Source organism: Cnephaeus nilssonii (assembly GCF_951640355.1).
Source record: "Cnephaeus nilssonii genome assembly, chromosome: 20".
Lineage (NCBI taxonomy): Eukaryota > Metazoa > Chordata > Mammalia > Chiroptera > Vespertilionidae > Cnephaeus > Cnephaeus nilssonii.
This window is the reverse complement of record NC_137091.1, coordinates 49,397,476-49,415,660: the sequence shown is the minus strand read 5'-3', so window position 1 is coordinate 49,415,660 and position 18,185 is coordinate 49,397,476. Positions and strand designations below refer to the sequence as shown.

At 49.9% G+C, this 18,185-nt stretch overlaps 1 protein-coding gene across 1 annotated transcript; it reads left to right on the top strand.

The window, feature by feature from the left end:
* Positions 1 to 812: 812 nt before the first annotated feature.
* NLRP7 (NLR family pyrin domain containing 7) lies at positions 813 to 11,136 on the top strand (the record flags this gene model as incomplete). Its single annotated transcript, XM_079799835.1, has 7 exons — positions 813 to 2,404; positions 3,098 to 3,268; positions 5,359 to 5,529; positions 7,606 to 7,776; positions 8,127 to 8,297; positions 9,727 to 9,894; positions 10,800 to 11,136. 7 exons carry the CDS (start codon positions 813 to 815, stop codon positions 11,134 to 11,136), a joined length of 2,781 nt encoding a protein of 926 aa, XP_079655961.1.
* Between the last annotated feature and the right edge of the window lie 7,049 nt (positions 11,137 to 18,185).

Sequence of the window (18,185 nt, the reverse complement as noted above, 5' to 3'; positions counted from 1 at the left end):
CATAGTGTGTTATTCAGTTTCATTTTTGTTGTCTTTTTAAATGACAGTTTGCATCCAACATGATGTATTAGTTTCAGGTGTACAGCATAGTAGCTAGACAATCATGTACTTTACAAAGTGTTCCTTCCCCCTGATATTTCCAGTACCCACCTGGCCCCATCCATAGTTATTACAATATTATTGACTATATTCCCTGTGCTGTACTTTACATCCCTGTGACTATTCTGTAACTTCCAATCTGTACTTCTCAATCCCTTCACCTGGGGGAATCACAGTGTAAGGTATATAAATGTGGAATGGATTATGTTGTTACTTGAAATGGATAGAACCAATGTGAGATTGTATACCAATTGTAGTTTAAAAAGAGACAGAGGATGATGGCCCTGGCTGGGTGGCTCAGTTGGTTGAGCATCATCCTGGACACTGGAAGGTTGCAGGCTCAATTCCTGGTCAAGGCACATGCCCTGGTTGTGGGCTTGATTCCCAGTGTGGGGCATGCAGGAGGCAGCTGATCAATGATTCTCTCTCATTATTTATGTTTCTCTCTCTCTCTTTCCCTCTCCCTTCCTCTCTGAAATCATAAAAAATATATTAAAAATAAAAAAAGAGAAGCCAGGTAGGTAAATATTGTCTTAGAGACTGTCTTATACGTTCAATGTTTGGTACAGTACGAGACACTTGATTCCTTCCTGGTATTCCTCATTTCTGGTCCTTTACAAAGTGTATGTTCTGGTTAAGTAGAGTGACTGGCATGCCAACTTTCCCCCTTTGCCTCTCATTCCAGGTGGAAAGGAGAGAGCCCCAGCCACGCGATGGAGAAATTCTGCTCTATCTGGAAGCACACATTTTGGAATGGAGTTGGTGATGACTTGCACTATAGAATCATCGAGGGAGGCCAGAAGTCCACATGGCTCTCCAGTTTCAAAACATCCTCCCAGCGCAGGCTGCTGACCGTGGTGCTGCAGGGCGCAGCGGGCGTGGGGAAAACCACGCTGGCCAAGAAGTGGATGCTGGACTGGGCACAGGACCACCTCCCTGAGACATTCCACTCCGCCTTCTACCTCAGCTGCAAGGAGCTGGGCCGCCAGGGCGCCTGCACTTTCGCGGAGCTCTTGGCTAAGAAGTGCCCAGATGCGCAGGAGGCCGGCCCCCAGGTCCTCGCCCAGGGCCAGAAGATCCTGGTTGTCATCGACGGCTTCAACGAGCTCCGAGTCCCCTCCGGGTCCCTCATCCATGACATCTGTGGCGACTGGAAGGAGCCGAAGCCCGTGCCCGTCCTGCTGGGCAGTTTGCTGAAGAGGAAGCTGCTGCCCAAGGCCACGCTGCTGGTCACCACGCGCCCCGAGGCCCTGGGGGAGCTGCGGCTCCTGGTGGACCAGCCGCTGTTCATCGAGGTGGAGGGCTTCCTGGAGGCGGACCGCAGGGGCTACTTCCTGAGGCACTTTGAGCAGCAGGACCAGGCCCTGCGCGCCTTCCGGGGCATGAAGGGCAGCCCGGCGCTGTTCCCCATGGGCGCGGCGCCCGCCGTGTGCTGGGTCGTGTGCACGTGTCTGAAGGGGCAGCTGGAGAAGGGGGAGGACCCGGCCTCCACCTGCCGGACCCCCACCTCGCTGTTCCTGCGCTTCCTGTGCGGCCAGTGCCCGCCCGCAGCCCCCGGCCACGGCCCCGCCCCGCGCCTCCCCACTGCGCTCCACGCCCTGAGCCTCCTGGCCGCCCGGGGCGTCTGGGCGCAGACATCCCTGTTCGATGGCCAAGACCTGGGGCGGCTGGGCGTCAGCGAGTCCGACCTGCGCCCGTTCCTGGACGGCAAGGTCCTGCAGGCGGACGCGGACTGCGAGGGCTGCTACGCCTTCCTGCACCTCAGCGTCCAGCAGTTCCTGGCCGCCCTGTTCTACCTGCTGGACGGCGCGGGGCCGGGGGACGCGGGCGGCTGCGCGCAGGACATCGGGGACGTGCGCGCCCTGCTCTCCAAGGAGGAGCGGCTGCGGAACCCCAGCCTGACCCGCGTGGGCCACTTCCTGTTCGGCCTGGCCAACGAGGAGCGGGCCCGGGAGCTGGAGGCCACGTTCGGCTGCCGCGTGTCCCTGGACGTGAGGCAGGAGCTGCTGCGAGTGACGCGCGCCGGGGACTGGCCCTTCTCCTCCAGGGCGGACACCAGGGAGCTGATGCGCTGCCTCTATGAGTCTCAGGAGGAGGCGCTGGTGAGGGAGGCCCTGGCGCCCGTCAAGGAGCTGGTCCTGCACCTGCAGAGTGAGAGGGACCTCGTGCAAGCGTCCTTCTGCCTCAGGCACAGCCAGGCCCTGCGCAGTCTCTCGCTGCAGGTGGAGAAGGGGATCTTCCTGGAGAATGATGGGATCTTCCTGGAGAATGACAGGTTCTGGGAGCCAGGCATGTGGGCGGAGCGGTAAGGACTCGCCTTTCCTACCCCACTTGTGTTTTTATTTTTTTAAAAAATATTTTTATAGATTTCAGAGAGGAAGGGAGAGGGAGAGAGAGAGATAGAGACATTAATGATGAAAGAATCATGGATCTGCTGCCTCCTGCACGCCCCCCTATTGGGGATGCAGCCTGCAACCGGGCGTGTGCCCTGATGGGGAATCCAACCATGACCTCCTGGTTCATAGATTGATGCTCAACCACTGAGCACACCGGCTGGATTTGTTTCTTTCTTTAAAGTTTAATATTTTTAAATATATATATTTTATTGATTTCAGAGAGAGGAAGAGAGAAGGAGAGAGATAGAAACATCAATGATGAGAGAGAACCATCCACCGGCTGCCCCCCTGACGCCCCCCACTGGGGACCCACCCCACAACCCAGGCATGTGCCCTTGACTGGAATTGAACCGGGGACCCTTCAGTCCACAGGCCCACGCTCCATCCACCGAGCCACACGGGCCAGGGCTAAAGTTTGATTTTGATTGTTGACGTGACTACAGATGTCCCGTGTTTCTCCCTCCCATCCTGCCTCCACCCTCTGCCCTGATCCGGGGATGGAGCCTGCAGCCTTGGTGTATCCGGACGATGCTCTCACCAACCGAGCTACCCGGCCGGGGCTGTACTGTTAACAGGCGCTCTTCTCCGTGACTTCCTGCTAGGTCCCAGCAAGACCATCACTCTCTTTGTCGCTGGACGGAGCTCTGCTCTGTGCTGAGTTCCAACGAGAACCTGACACTTCTGGAAGTGAGTCAGAGCTACCTGAGCCACTCCTCCGTGAGGATTCTGTGTGAGCAGATAACCCGCGTCACCTGTAACCTCCAGAAGGTGGTGTAAGTAGAAGCTCAGCTCACCTTGCAATGGCCATCTGTGTCTGTGAGTGTGTGTGTGTTTAATCCTCACCGGAGGATATTTTCCCATTATTATTATTTTTTTTTAGAGAGTGGAAGAGAGAGGGTAAGACAGAGAAATATGGATGAGAGAGAAACACATTGATTGGTTGCCTCCCGCAGGTGCCCCAACCAGGGCCCTGGCTGGGGAGGAGCCTGCAACCAAGGTACATGCCCTTGACTGGAGTCGAACCTGGGACTCTACGGTCCACAGGCCGATGCTCTGTCCACTGAGCCACACCAGCTAGGGCCATGCATGTGTGTTTTTAATGTGAGGGCAATATTCAAATGCCTGTCCAGGCTCTGACCAGTCAGGTGCTCAGAATACACAGAAATGAAAGGGTTTTTATCCTTCAAGGTGGCTAGTGGGAGATTCAAATGTCACACTAGGTACTTTTCATGAAGTCTGGCCAAGAATTTGTATGTATGCAAATATCTACTGTGGGTGCATTTTTAAACTTATTTATTTTGTTAGATTTATTGGGGTGGCATTGGTGAATAAGATTATATAGATTTCAGGCATACATTTCTATGTTACATGATCTGCATATTGCATTTTGTGTCCACTACCCAAAGTCAAATTTCCTTCCATCACCATATACAGGGGTCCCCCCAAAAATGTATATTACACTTTAACAGTTGACAGCTCAGTTTTGAAAATGAAATGTATTTCAATAAACACTGCCTTTATAATTATTCAAGTGTGTATAGGCATTTTTGGGGGACATACTTTACCCTTGACTACGCTTCACCCCCCCTTCCCTCTGGTAACCACCATACTGTTATCTGTGTTTTTGAGTTAAACAACTACTCAGAATGGTCCATACCTTCAGGGAGTCTCCAATTTATTTGCTAGCTTAGAAACCTTAATTAACTGTAGCCTACATCAGTACTACTTTGTAGAAATACAGGGACCACCTGCGGGTATAGGGAAAAGTGACTTATTCTTACTAGAAGGCAGTAGGCATTGAGGGGTTGGGGAAGAAGTGTGTGAGCTGAATGCTGAAGGAACTGATACAATCCATATATATAAAAGCCTAAAATGCTAATTGTCCCTCCGACCATTCAACCAGGCACTATGATGCGCACTGACCCCCAGGGGGCAGATACTCCGACTGGTAGGTTAGCTTGCTGCTGGGGTCCTGCCGATTGGGATGGGGCAAGATGGCCGGACACACCCTGGAGCCCTCCATCGGTCCCTCCCCGGCTTGATTGTGCACCGGTGGGGTCCCTCGGCCTGGCCTGCACCCTCTCACAATGGTTTCGCCCGATCCCCACAGGCCAGGCCGAGGGACCCCACAGGTGCAGGAATCAATGCACCGGGCCTCTCGTACAAAAAATAAGGAGCCCTGACTGATGTGGCTCCATTGGTTGGGCAGCGTCCTGTGCACCAAAAGGTTGCCGGCTCAATTCCCAGTCAGGGCACAGCCCAAGTTTCGGGCTCGATCCTGTAGGTGGCATGCAGGAGGCAGCCAATTGATGTTGTGCTCTCACATCAATGTTTCTCTACCTCTCCTCTCCTCTAAAAATCAATAAAAATATTTAACAAACAAGGGTACGGATATTTCATCTGGGGAATCCCATGGGCAAAGATAATGGGTATGCTAACTTCATCATCTGATTCCGTCTTTCCCCATCACCCCATGCTTCTTCCACACCCAGCCTCTCACTTTTCCAGCTATTTTTCCACTGGCTTGTTCTTCAAGTAAGTGTATCATATCACCTTTCCCTTTTTTTCTTTTCTTGTTAATCCTCACCTGACAATATTTTTTTCCATTGATTTTCTTTTTAGAGAGAATGGAAGGGGGGGGTGAAGAGAGAGAGAGAGAGAGAAACATTGATGTGAGAGAGACACATCCATTGGTTGCCTCCCGCACGCTCCCCTACAGGGATAGGAATCGAACCCGTGGCCCTTCAGTGTGCAGAACCATCCCCTTTCCCATCCTGACGTGTGACCTCCCATCTCACTCGGGGTTCAGAGCACCAACCATTTTCAGCAGCCAAGATGGGACCCCTCCCTTCTGTGTTTCCAGGATTAAGAACGTCTCCCCGGTGCACGCCTATCGGGACTTCTGTCTGGCTTTGGTGGGCAAGAAGACCCTGACGCACCTGATCCTGGAAGGCAGCATCCACTGCGACAGCATGCTGCTGCTGCTGCTGTGTGAGGCCCTGAAGCACCGGAGGTGCAACCTGCAGTATCTCAGGTACATGGGGCAAGGCAAGCAGCATCTCGGGTATTTCTCACATCACTGTCAGGAACAGAGCACGACTCTGATTGGTTATCACACCACACGGGGGCGGGGTCTCAGCCTCTACACTCTCTCCAGCAGGTATAGTGCATTGAGTAATGAGCCTCCAACGCAAAGAAACACGCAGACTTCTGTGGCATCCTCTAGCGTAGGGTCGAGGTACTCCAGGCGGCATGCTGCCTGTCTGCTGTGACCCAGAGCAGCCCACCACCTGAACTGCCCACTCCGTAACCCTCTAGAAGCATCCAGGCTCCTGGTTCCGGGGGCTCACTCCTTCTGGAGAGTCCCCTTCGTCAGTGAAGACCCATCACATTGTTGATTGTCATCACCCAGCTTTAGGGCACCGTTTCCCTCCCCCCCTTTATATTGTTGACACTATTACAGGTGTCCCCCATGCTCCCTCCTCCTTTGCCCACATCCACCCAGGCCCTGTCCCCTTCTCTCTGGCCATGACCACACTGTGGTCTGTATCGATGGGCTATGCCTATGTTTTTTTGTCTAATCTCATCGGCTTCTTTCATTCCCTCCCCGCTGAGATCTGTCCGTCTGCTCCAGGCACCCGCGCCTCTGGTTCTAGCTTGTTCATCAGTTTATTTTATTCATCAGATTCCACACATAAGTGAGATCATATGGTATTTGAGTCTTTCTCTGACTGGCTCATGTCACTTAGCATAATGCTCTCCAGGTCCACCCATGCTGTGGCAAAAGGTAAGCGTTTCTTCCTTCTTTTTACGGCTGCAAAATATCCCATTGCATAAATGTACCACAGCTTTTTTTTTTACCCACCCCTCTATTGATGGGCACTTGGGCTGCTTCCAGATCTTAGCTATTGTAAATAATGCTGCGATGAACATAGGGTGCATATATTCTTCTGAGTTGGTGTTTTGGGATCCGTAGGATATATTCCCAGAAGTGGGATCCTCCGCTCACTCGGCAGTTCCGTTTTTAATGTTTTGAGGAAACTCCATACTGTCTTCCCTAATGGCTGCACCAGTCCTCATTCCCACCAACTGTGCACAAGTGTGTCCTTTTCTCCACACCCTCACCAGTGTGTGTGGTTTGTGGATTTATTGATGGCAGCCATTCTGACAGGTGGGAGGTGATACCTCGTTATTAACTTGCAAAGATTTTGCACATAGTAAGTCAGACAATAAGGTTGTCCTGGAGTCCCACTCTCTGATCTGTCTGTAGGAGTAGCCGGGTTTCAGAGCCCAATAGAACGGATTCATGGATTCCCTCAGTGTCCTCCCAGTGCACAGAGGGAGTTCCCAGTTCTCATCCTTGCAACTTCTAAACTCAACACCTGGACAGAGTTTTGGACCTGGCTGCCTAAGGTCAAATTGTAACTCATTGTTTTAATTTGCATAGTCCCTAATAACTTGTGAAGTTGAACTTTTTGAGTAGCAGGCATCAACTCTTTTTCCTCCTATAGAATCACTTTTTAAAATTTTATTAAAAAAAATCCTCACATGAGGATATGTTTTTATTGATTTTAGAGAGAGAGGAAGGGGGAGAAAGAGATGTGATGTGAGAGAAACATCAATCGGTTGCCTCCCATATGCCCCTGGCCAGGGAATCAAACCTGAAATCTAGGTATGTGCCCTGACTGGGAATTGAACCCATAACCTTTCTGGTGTACAGGACGAAGCTCCAACCAACTGAGCCACACGGTGAGGGCTCCCCTATAGAATCGTATATCATAGACCCAAGTGAGAATAGGACAGACTCGGGCAGAGAATGTGATGATCATATTAAAAAAAATGAGAAGCAAAAAAATAACAGGTCATGTTGGTGAAACTTCACACAGAATTATATTACAGATTTGAGAGGAGGCTGGGCAGTGATTGAATGGCCATGACGATATTTGAAGAAAAGCCAACGAGATCAACTCCCTCCAATCCTTCAGGCCAGGGTTGGCTACCTGTTGAAGTAGAATGAGATGAGCACCCAGGATACAGTCTTTGTGGGCAGCATAAGCCTGTAGGGTCTCTGTCCTCCCAGGAGAATGACTTTCCCCCATGTATCCCACAGGTTGGGGTCTTGTTCTGATTTCACTCACCAGTTGAATGACTTCTCCTTGGCCCTCAAAGTCAACCATTCCCTGCAATCTCTGGACCTCACTGCCAGTGAGCTCGGGGATGAGGGCGTCAAGTTGCTGTGTGGGAGCCTGAGACACCCAAATTGCTTCCTACAGTGGTTGTCGTAAGTGTCTCCTCTTCTCCCACGGGGCACCATTGTGTTTAGATCTGGGACCACATAGAGGAGAGCGATGGGAACACCCCTATTTGCTGGACACCCTACTGACGTAGGCAACACCTGGTTTGTTGATGGTCGCCATTCTGACAGGTGTGAGGGGATACCTCGTTTCCGTGTCTGGTCGCAGGTGGATGAATTCTACATTTTTGCTTGCCCTTCTCTCCTTTCTGGTCCCTCATGGCTCAAGATAGAGAGGGTGTGTGTGTGGGGGGAGTGAACCAAAAGAGCTCTCCCCGGAGAAGGTTGTGCTTTGGAAATGTTCTCCCCGCCTGACTGTGGGTGTGGTGCTTCTGCAGGTTGGAAAACTGTCACCTGACGGAAGTCTGTTGCAAGGAGCTCGCCTCCACTTTGATTGTCAACCAGAGGCTGACACACCTGTCCTTGGCCAGGAACAACCTTGGAGACGGTGGGGTGAGACTTCTGTGCGAGGGTTTGAGTTACCCAGAATGTCAGCTACAGACCCTGGTGTAAGTCCCCATTGGTCCTATGTGTGTGTGTGTGTGTGTGTGTAGGACAGATACACTGAGTGGCTAGATTATTATGATCTCTGAACGCATAATAATCTGGCCACTCAGTATATATATTAGAGGCCTTGTGCATGAATTTGTGCATGGGTGGGGTCCCGCCAGCCTGGCCAGGGGGAGGGGACATGGGCGGTTGGCTGGCCTGCCTGCTGGTCGAACTCCTGGTCGAGGGGACAATTTGCACATTAGCCTTTTGTTATATAGGATATACACTGAGTGGCCAGATTATTATGCGTTCAGAGATCATAATCATCTGGCTACTCAGTGTATAACACCACTTAATAATTCTTCCTGAAGCAACCGGCAAGACCCTGCTGCCAGTGAGGGAACGCTTGGGTAGAAACAGATGCTAATATTTGCCTGCCTTTCAGGGCCGAGTGGACCTTTCGGCTTCTCCCCAGGCTGAGAATTTGGGATAGGAGCTAGGTTCTCGGTTCTGACACTTTTGTGTGTTCTTCGAGTTCGTATGACACACTTCTTCCTGCAGTTGGGAGTGGATTGAGCTATAGGGTATGGGTTGGAATTTTATTTTTCTGCAAAGAGCCATATTGTAAACATGCGAGGCGTGGTGGGCCATCTGGTCTCCGTTCCAGTTAGTCACCTTGGCCACCGCCACGTAACCGCGTGCAGGAATGAGTGTGGCCATGTTCCAATAAAACGTTATTGACAAAAAAAAGCCATGGGGGGTAGGTGGAGATGGGCAAAGGGAATGGGGACGGAGAGAGACTTTGCCTTGGGGTGATGGTTGTATGATGCAGTGTGCAGAGGAGGTTTTGTTGAGTTGTACACTTGAAATCTGTATGGTTTTGAGAACCAACATCATTCCAATGGAAAAACAAACAAACAAACAAAGAAAACAAAACAGGTGGTGGGCTGGATTGACCCCTGGGCTGTGATTTGCTGGCCTTGTTACCTGGGAACAAGCCCAGCAGGGACCACCTGTGCCCGTGCTCACCACAGGGAGGGCAACATTCCAGAGACGGTGTCGAGTTGGACCCCTGTTTCTGCTCAGGAGTTCTATCCGGTTTTGATTTCTCTGGGGCTGCTGCTCTCCTAAAAAACTGCCTGCAAGTCACCTCTACGGCTTCTAGCGCGGCCCTGGAAACACCCACCTGATGTCTCAGTCTGGGCCCGTGGTCGGCGAACTGCGGCTCGCGAGCCACATGCGGCTCTTTGGCCCCTTGAGTGTGGCTCTTCCACAAAATACCACGGCCTGGGCGAGTCTATTTGGAAGAAGTGGCGTTAGAAGAAGTTTAAGTTTAAAAAATGTGGCTCTCCAAAGAGATGTCCATCGTTGTCCTGTTGCTATGTGGCTCTGTGGACTGATGAGTTTGCAGTTTGGTCTCTCTTCTTCTGACCGTCTTTTCCGTAGGTTGAGCCAGTGCAGCATAACCAGACGCGGCTGCCAACACATCTCCGACTTTCTCCAAGGAGACTCCAGCCTGACCCACTTGGACCTGAGTCTCAACCCCATCGCGACTGGATTGTGGTTTCTCTGTGAGGCGTTGAAGAAGCCAGGCTGCAACCTCAAATGCCTGGGGTAGGTCCTTCTGCGCCTGTTCCAGGTGTTTTGGAACTAGATATCCCCTTGGAGATAGTTTGGCGGGGGGCAGAGCGGGGGAGAGACTGTGATAGAACTACCCCTGGTCCAGTGTTGGGCCCAAATGCCAACAGAAAGGGAATGCAGGTCAGTGGGGGGTTACAAAGGCACTCAGGGCCTGGAGGAGTGGACGTAGGTGCAGATGGGATTCAAGGATGCCCATACCGCTTCTTGTTAGTTCTGAGGGGCAGCTTAGTATCTCAGCTACATTGTCCTTCAGTTTTGTTTTTTTTTTCTTGTATAATCTTCCCAAGGAGGAATTCACTGACTGCTCTGGTTGGTATGTTCAGTGGTTAGAACGTTGACCTATGGACCAAAGGGTTGTGGGTATGATTCCTGGTCAAGGCCACGTACCTGGGCTGCAGGTTCGTTCGATCCCTGGCCACGGTCAGGTGTGTGTGGGAGGCAGTCAATCAATGTGACTCTCGCACACCTCTCTCTCTCTTCTCCTTCCTCCCTCCCTTCCACTCTCTAAAAATAAATGGAAAAAATATCCCTGGGGGAGAATTAACAACAAAATTCACTGACCACTATCAACCTACCTAATCCTTCGCTCTGGCTGACTTATCCCAACAACTTGTTCATATGGTCTTCAAGGCAGGAACTGGGTGGAGAGGAGTAAGGGGAGGGTGAGGAAGGGGACCTCTGTAATACTCACAACAATAAAGATAAAAAATAGCATGTCCCTATGGCCAATGTCCCTAAAATAAGCTCTATGAAGAAAACCATTTCCCCAATTTCTTCACTACCAGGTCCCCTGCAGGCCGGAGTGTGGCTGGCTCCCAGCAGGGCCCCAATAAGGACTTGTTTCGAGAGTGATCAGCACCCATTTCCTCCCTCAACAGGCTCTGTGGCTGCTCCCTCCCGTCTTTCTGCTGGCAGGACCTGGCGTCTGCCCTGGCCAGCAACCAGAGGCTGGAGGTCCTGGACCTGGGCCAGAACTCCTTGGGGCAGAGCGGGATCACCGTGCTCTTCGAGGCCCTGAAGCAGAGATCCAGCCCTTTGAAGAGGCTCCGGCTGAGGGCCGACGAGTCCAGCGCCCAGACCCAGAAGCTGCTAAAGGAAGTGAGAGACAGTAACCCCAAGCTGAACATCGACTGCAAGGCTGCCCAAGCGGCCAGCTCCTTCTACTGCGAATTCCCTTTCTTTACGCCCCAAGATAACTTCCCAGTTATCTACTAGTCTCTCTGGCGGAGGCCTGACGGTCAATGTTAATTACCGGGTCACAGTGGAGAAGGGAGCTGATGCTCTATGCTCTCTGCTCTCCAGTGTATAGTAAGTTCTGCACGAGTCACCTACCCACTTTATGTCAAATGTCTGTTGTTTTTTTTTCACAAGGATGCGGGATAATAAAAGTCAAAGCACAATGTTTGAAACTGCCTTTATTTTATTTGACCTTTTACGGCTTTATAGAGAGGAAGGAAGAGGCAGAGAGAAACATCCGAGGGAGAGCGAAATATAGATCAGCTGCCTCTTGCACGCCCCCTGATGGAAGTGGAGCCCACAACCCGGGCATATGCCCTGGCGGGGAATGGAACCAGCAACTCTTTGGTGCACAGGACGATGCCCAACCAACTGAGCCACACCAGTGAGGGCAACTTTTAATTTTTTAAAGATCTTCACCTGAAGACATGCTTATATATTTTAAGAGAAGGGGAAGGAAAATAGATGAGAAAGAGAGAGAGAGAAAAACCAATGAGTGAGAGAAACATCAATCTGTTGCCTTCCACAACCTTGCTGACGGGGGAATCTAACAGGAAATCCGGGTATGTGCCCTGATCAGAATCAAACCCACAACCTTTCAGTGCACAGGACGAAGTTCCAACCGATGGAGCCACATGGGTTGGGGTGAACCTGCATTTATCAATATGCCCCAAAGCTAACTTAGCATAAACTTGACGCTTGGCATACGTAGTCTAGGAAAAAATATTATGACATTGGTGATGGTTGATTTTTCTCCCCCTGTTTTTCTGTGCCACCTCAGGTATTTCTTGGTCTAACTTAATAGTAGCCCCATGGGTCGCCATGATTGGTATAGTTTATGATATTCGAATTCAGGAGTTGGTAATTTTTTTTTCCTATAAAGGTCAGGTAGCCAATATTTAGGTTTTGCAGACTACATGGCCACTGTGACAACGAGTCAACGTTGCTGTTCCAGTGCAAAAGCAGCCGTAGACAATGTTAATGAGGGGGAGTGGCTGTGTTCCAATAAAACTTTATTTACAAAAACAGGCAATGGGTCAGATTTGCCTCATGGGTCTTAATTTGCCCAGCCCTGCTCTAATCTATCCTGTTGTTTTTCAGTCCTCACGAGGATATTTCACCAATTTTTAGAGAGGAAGGGAGATGGAGAAACATGGATCAGTTGCCTCCCATACTCACCCAACTGGGGATTGAACCTGAAACCTTTTTGGAGCATGGCACGATGCTCCAACCAACTGAGCCCCCTGGCCAGAGCTAATCAATTCTGTTATTGATGAAGCACAGATCTGATCACATCACAGTTCACTTTAAACTTTCAGTAATTCCCCATGTGCAACCCATTCTCAGGGAGAACACAGCCTCTGTGATCCATAACCTATTGCTGGTTATTCATAGAAAAGCAGCAAAGCCACTTCAGAACGTCCTTTAAAAAGTAAATTCAAAAACTTAAATTCTTTGAGCACTAATTCCTAGACACTGATAAAAGTGAGTCATCTCTATTTTCCCTCGCATTTTTTTGTTAATCCTCTCGTGAGGATATTTTTCCATTGATTTTTTTTTTAAGAGTGGAAGAGAGAGGGAAAGACAGAGAAATACCGATGTGAGAGAAACACATCGATTGGTTGCCTCTTGCACGAGCCCCAAACAGGGCCCAGGCCAGGGAGGAGCCTGCAACTGAGGTATGTGCCCTTGACCGAGATCAAACCCGAGACCCTTTGGTCTGCAGGCTGATGCTCTATAAACTAAGCAAATCCACTAGGGCTCCTCCAAGTTTTTAAAAATTATACATTTTTATTGATTTCAGAGAGGAAGGGAGAGGGAGAAAGAGACAGAAACTTCAGTGATGAGAGAGAATCATTGATCGACTGCCTCCTGCATGCCTCACATTGGGGATCGAGCCAGAAACCCAGGCATGTGTCCTTGACCAGGAATCGAACTGTGACATCCTGGTTCATAGGTCGACACTCAACCACTGGGCCACACTGGCTGGAGAATTATTGTATTTTTCAATTACAGGTGATATTCAGTATTTTATAGTAGTTTCAGGTATACAACATAATTAGACATTTATATAACCTCTGAAGTGATCCCCTCCTAATATTTCAAGTATCCACCTAGCACCATACATATATTTATGACAATATTATTGACTACTAGAGGCCCGGTGCATGAAATTTGTGCACAGGTAGGGTCCCTAGGCGTGGCTGGGAATCAGGTTCAATCTGCGGGGTGACTGGCGGGGCAGTTGGGGGGGTCCCCCACTGGCACCCACCTAGGCTGGCCTGGCGCCACCCACTCATCAGCCCCGCCCCCTGCCATTGCCGATGGTTGCCTCCCTCTGCGGGGTGACCAGTGGGGAAATTGGAGGAGCTCCCTGCTGGTACCCGCCTTGGCTGGTCTGGGGCCTGTGGGCTGGGGGCAGCTCTTATGTTGAACGTTTGCCCCCTTGTGGTCAGTGCGCATCATAGCGACCAGTTGTTCCGCTGTTGGGTCAATTTGCATATTAGGGTTTTATTATATAGGATGTTCCCTGTGCTGTACTTGACATCCCCGTGACTGTGCTGTAACTGCTAATTTACACTCCTTAATCCCTTCACCTTTCCCACCCAGCCCCCAAAGGCCCTCCCATCTGGTCGCAGTCGGTCTGTTCTCTGTGTCTATGAGTCTGTTTCCACTTTGTTGGTTGGTTTAGTTTGTTCCTTAGATTCCACAGGTAAGTGAAAGCGTATGGTGTTTGTCTTTCTGTGACCAGCTGTCTCTCATTTCTCTTCCACAGTTCTTAACCTTTCACGTTTTTCCTCCTGTGCCACATTTTGTGGGTTAAACATCACCTTCGTGAGCTGAGAAAGAATGACCCAAATGGAAGATAAAGGCCCCAAATCGACACGGAACCCTTTATTAACTCAACTTAGTCACTCGTGGTTCTCAAGTGAGGACAGTTTTGCCCCATAAGGGATACTTGGCAATGTCAAGAGAGAGAGAGAGAAAAAGAGAAAGAGAGAGAGAGAGAGGCAAAATACATCAAGTTTACTGTTTTAATCATTATAAAGTGTACAATTCGGTGGCATTTGTTGTATTCACAATGCTGACCACAGGGTGGGGGTGGGGGAAAGAGGCAGAGGTGGGACATTCTATCATAGACCACAGGGTGTGTGTGTGTGTGTGTGTGTGTGTGTGTGTGTGTGTGTGCAGAGGTGGGACATTCCATCATAGACCACATGGGGGAAAGCAGAGGTGGGACATCCCATCATAGACCACGGAGGGGGAAGAGGTGGGACATCCCATCATAGACCTCAGAGGGGACAGAGGTGGGACATTCCATCATAGACCACAGAAGGGACAGAGGTGGGACATTCCATCATAGACCACGGAGGGGGCAGAGGTGGGACATCCCATCATAGACCACAGAGGGGACAGAGGTGGGACATTCCATCATAGACCTCAGAGGGGACAGAGGTGGGACATTCCATCATAGACCTCAGAGGGGACAGAGGTGGGACATTCCATCATAGACCTCAGAGGGGACAGAGGTGGGACATTCCATCATAGACCTCAGAGGGGACAGAGGTGGGACATTCCATCATAGACCTCAGAGGGGACAGAGGTGGGACATTCCATCATAGACCACAGAAGGGACAGAGGTGGGACATCCCATTATAGACCTCAGAGGGGACAGAGGTGGGACATTCCATCATAGACCACAGAAGGGACAGAGGTGGGACATTCCATCATAGACCACGGAGTGGGGGCAGAGGTGGGACATTCCATTACAGGCCAAGGGGGGAGGCAAAGATGGAACATCCCATCATAGACCACGGGAGTGGGCAGAGGTAGAACATTCCATTATAGACCAGTGGGGGGAACCAGTAGATCCACTGCTCAACCTCCCATCCTAACGCAGTCCTTAGGCTCTGGCTAGAGCATGCCTATACCGTTCTGGGACCCAGGCTCGCCGCCTGGACCTCTCTCTAGCCCAGTGTTTCTCAGCAGAGGGTGATGCCGGTCTCCCCCTCCCCCAGCTCAATATCTGGGGACACTTTTGGTTGTCACAACGCGGGGAGGAGATGGTCCTGGCTCCTGCTGAGTGGACTCCAGAGATGCTGCTAGACACCCCACAATGCACAATACAGCCCCCTTCACCCCAAGAATTATCTGGTCCCACATTTCCGCGGTGCTGAGGCTCGGAAACCCTGGCTTAGCCGATTCTTTGCTAGAAACTGAGAACCACTTGGGGCCACTCAATGTGGGCAAAGGCAGGCTTGCAAGTCCAGGACGATTCTCCCAACTCAGCTCAGAGCGAGACACCCTTGTTCCCAGAGAGCTCTGCATTAGGGCCCGTGTCAGTGAAAAGAGGTAAAGCATAGCTGGAAGAGATAAACAGGCTGAGGCATTTTTTAAAAGTTCTCTGCCCAGCCCTGCTGACCTCTCCACTCACCTCTCACAAGGGTTCTCCCAGCTCCCTCTGCTCCAGCTGAGGGTGCACCCACCGCAGGCTCTGCCCTTGCTGCTCTCTGCCTGGCGGTGGGTGTTCTGGGTGTTGAAGCCACACCACCCCTTCTCAGCACAGGCACCGCCTCCTCCCTGCTGTGCCACGACCAGATCCCATGCAGGCCCCTCCCACCATACGTGCCTTCTCCCCTCACCCTGTCTATATCCTTCTAAGCCAGAGGTTATCTGGGGGGTGATTTTTGTCCCCAAGGAGACCCTTGGAATTATCCAGAGATATTTTTGGCTGTCACAGTTGGTGGGGGTGGGTGTGTGCTCCTGAGATCTGCTGGCTGGAGGGCAGGGGTGCAGCTTGACATCATACAGTGCCCAGGAAGGTCACTGCTGTGGAATGAACTGTGTGTGTCTCCCCGCAGCCCCAAATGCACATGTTGAAGCCCTAACCCCCCTCGTGTGACTGTGTTTTGGGATATGGGCGTTTAGGAGCTATGAAGGTTAAGGGAGGTCATAAAGGTGAGGTGCTAATTCAATAGGATGGGTGGTCTTATAAAGAGAGGAAGTCAGATGAGATTGGGAGCATTCAGGGTGCATATAAGCATAACCAATGGATGCAGAAGCCGGGGGTGTGTGAGGGCATGAGTGGGGGGGGGATGGGAGGGCAAAGGGGGATAAGGACACGTGTGTAATACCTTAATAAGGATAAAAATGTAAAAAAATAAAAAGAGGAAGCCAGTGGTATCGGTATCCAGGTGCGTGCATGGAAGAAAGTCCATCTGTAAATCAGGGAGAGCTCTTGTTTTAGGTTTATTGCTTTTAAAAAATATATATTTTTTATTGATTTCAGAGAGGAAGGGAGAGGGTGAGATAGAAGCATCAATGATGAAAGAGAATCATTGATTGGATGCCTCCTGCACGTCCCACACTGGGGATTGAGCCTGCAACCCAGACATGTGGACCAACGGGGAATCGAACTGTGACCTCCTGGCTCATAGGTCGATGCTCAACCATGGAGTGACGCTGGCCGGGCTGTGTTTATTGCTTTAATATGTGGAAATATCTATGACAAATACTTCACCCCAAAACTAAAAAATGTAAAACTCAAGGTACAAGAGTGAATTGATTGACTTGGGCTCCAATGAGACCCGGAAGAGTTTTCTTACCAGAAACCCAGTGGGTCAGCAACTTGGTCTCAGAACTGGGAAAGAATACATTGCTGTTGTTTTAGCCGCCCACCTGTGGTTTTTGTTACGGCAGCCTGAGCTGGCTGAGACAGTCCCCACAAGAGAGGGCTACCTGGCCCCAAATGAGAAACCCTGCTCACATGCTGAGTTTTAAAAGTTTCAGACATGCATATGCCAGTAGAGATGTCCGTCCCCATGAGAGTCTGATTTGTAGGTGAGTGACCAACTCATTCTGGGTTTTTAAAAAATATATTCTTATTGATTTCAGAGAGGAAGGGAGAGGGAGAGAGAGAGAAACATCGTTGATGAGAGAGAATCATGGGTCAGCTGCCTCCTGCACGGCCCCTACTGGGGATCGAGCCTCCAACCTGGGCATGTGCCCTTGACCAGAATCGAAACCGGGACCTTTAGGTTCACAGGTGGATGCTTTAACCGCTGAGACAAACCAGCTAAACAGAGAAAAAGATTTAATTTTTTTTCCAGTTTTGCTCACAGTTCAAGACCTATTTATTTTTTAAAAATTTAATATTTATTTTTTCGCATCACCATTTATCCCCTCTATGCCCTCTTAATTTTACCCTTTGCTATAGCGTGGGTGGACCTGGAGAACACGATGCTCAGTGAAATAAGCCAGTTGGAGAAAGGCAAGGACCATATGACTTCACTCATATATAGAATTTAATGAACAAACTGAACTACCAAGCAAAACAGAGACAGACTCATGGGTAGGGAGCAGGCAGACAACTTTGGTGGTGGTGGTAGTGGGGCAGGGGGTGGGGGGGAGAAAGGGAGGTCAGTGTTGGAGGTGGTGGTGGAGGGATTGAGCAAAAAAGAAACAAAAGAGAGAGAGAGAGCTGATGGTCATGGACATCTTGGTTTTTACATTAGCCATATGTAATGCAGCATTTTACACAACAATTACATTCATTGTTAAGTTAAACAAGTGACTTCTATCATGTAAACATGGGTGACATATATGTCATAGCCAAGCTAAAGCAAAAGTAGCTTCATGGGCAAGTTGAGGACAATGTGTCTTAGGGTTTGTGAGACTTTTCAAGTGAAATGCAGGAACATGGACGTCAAAAGTATTTACCGATGACTACATGTCAATCAAAATGCCGTGAGTTGCAATTGGTACTTGTATGTACCAGAGAAAACATGTGACGTGATTACAAATAAATTACTTATATGATCTGATATTATATTGTGTGTATTATATTATACACTCCGGTAATTTATTAGAAGACAGACAACCCTTTCAAAGGTTTATATATAATCAACATTCACTTTTTAAATTAGATTTATTGGGGTGACATTGGTTAATAAGATGATATAAGTTTCAAGTGTAAAGTTCTATCAGCTTGAAGAATAAAAATGTTTTAAAGTTAAAAAATAAAGAGC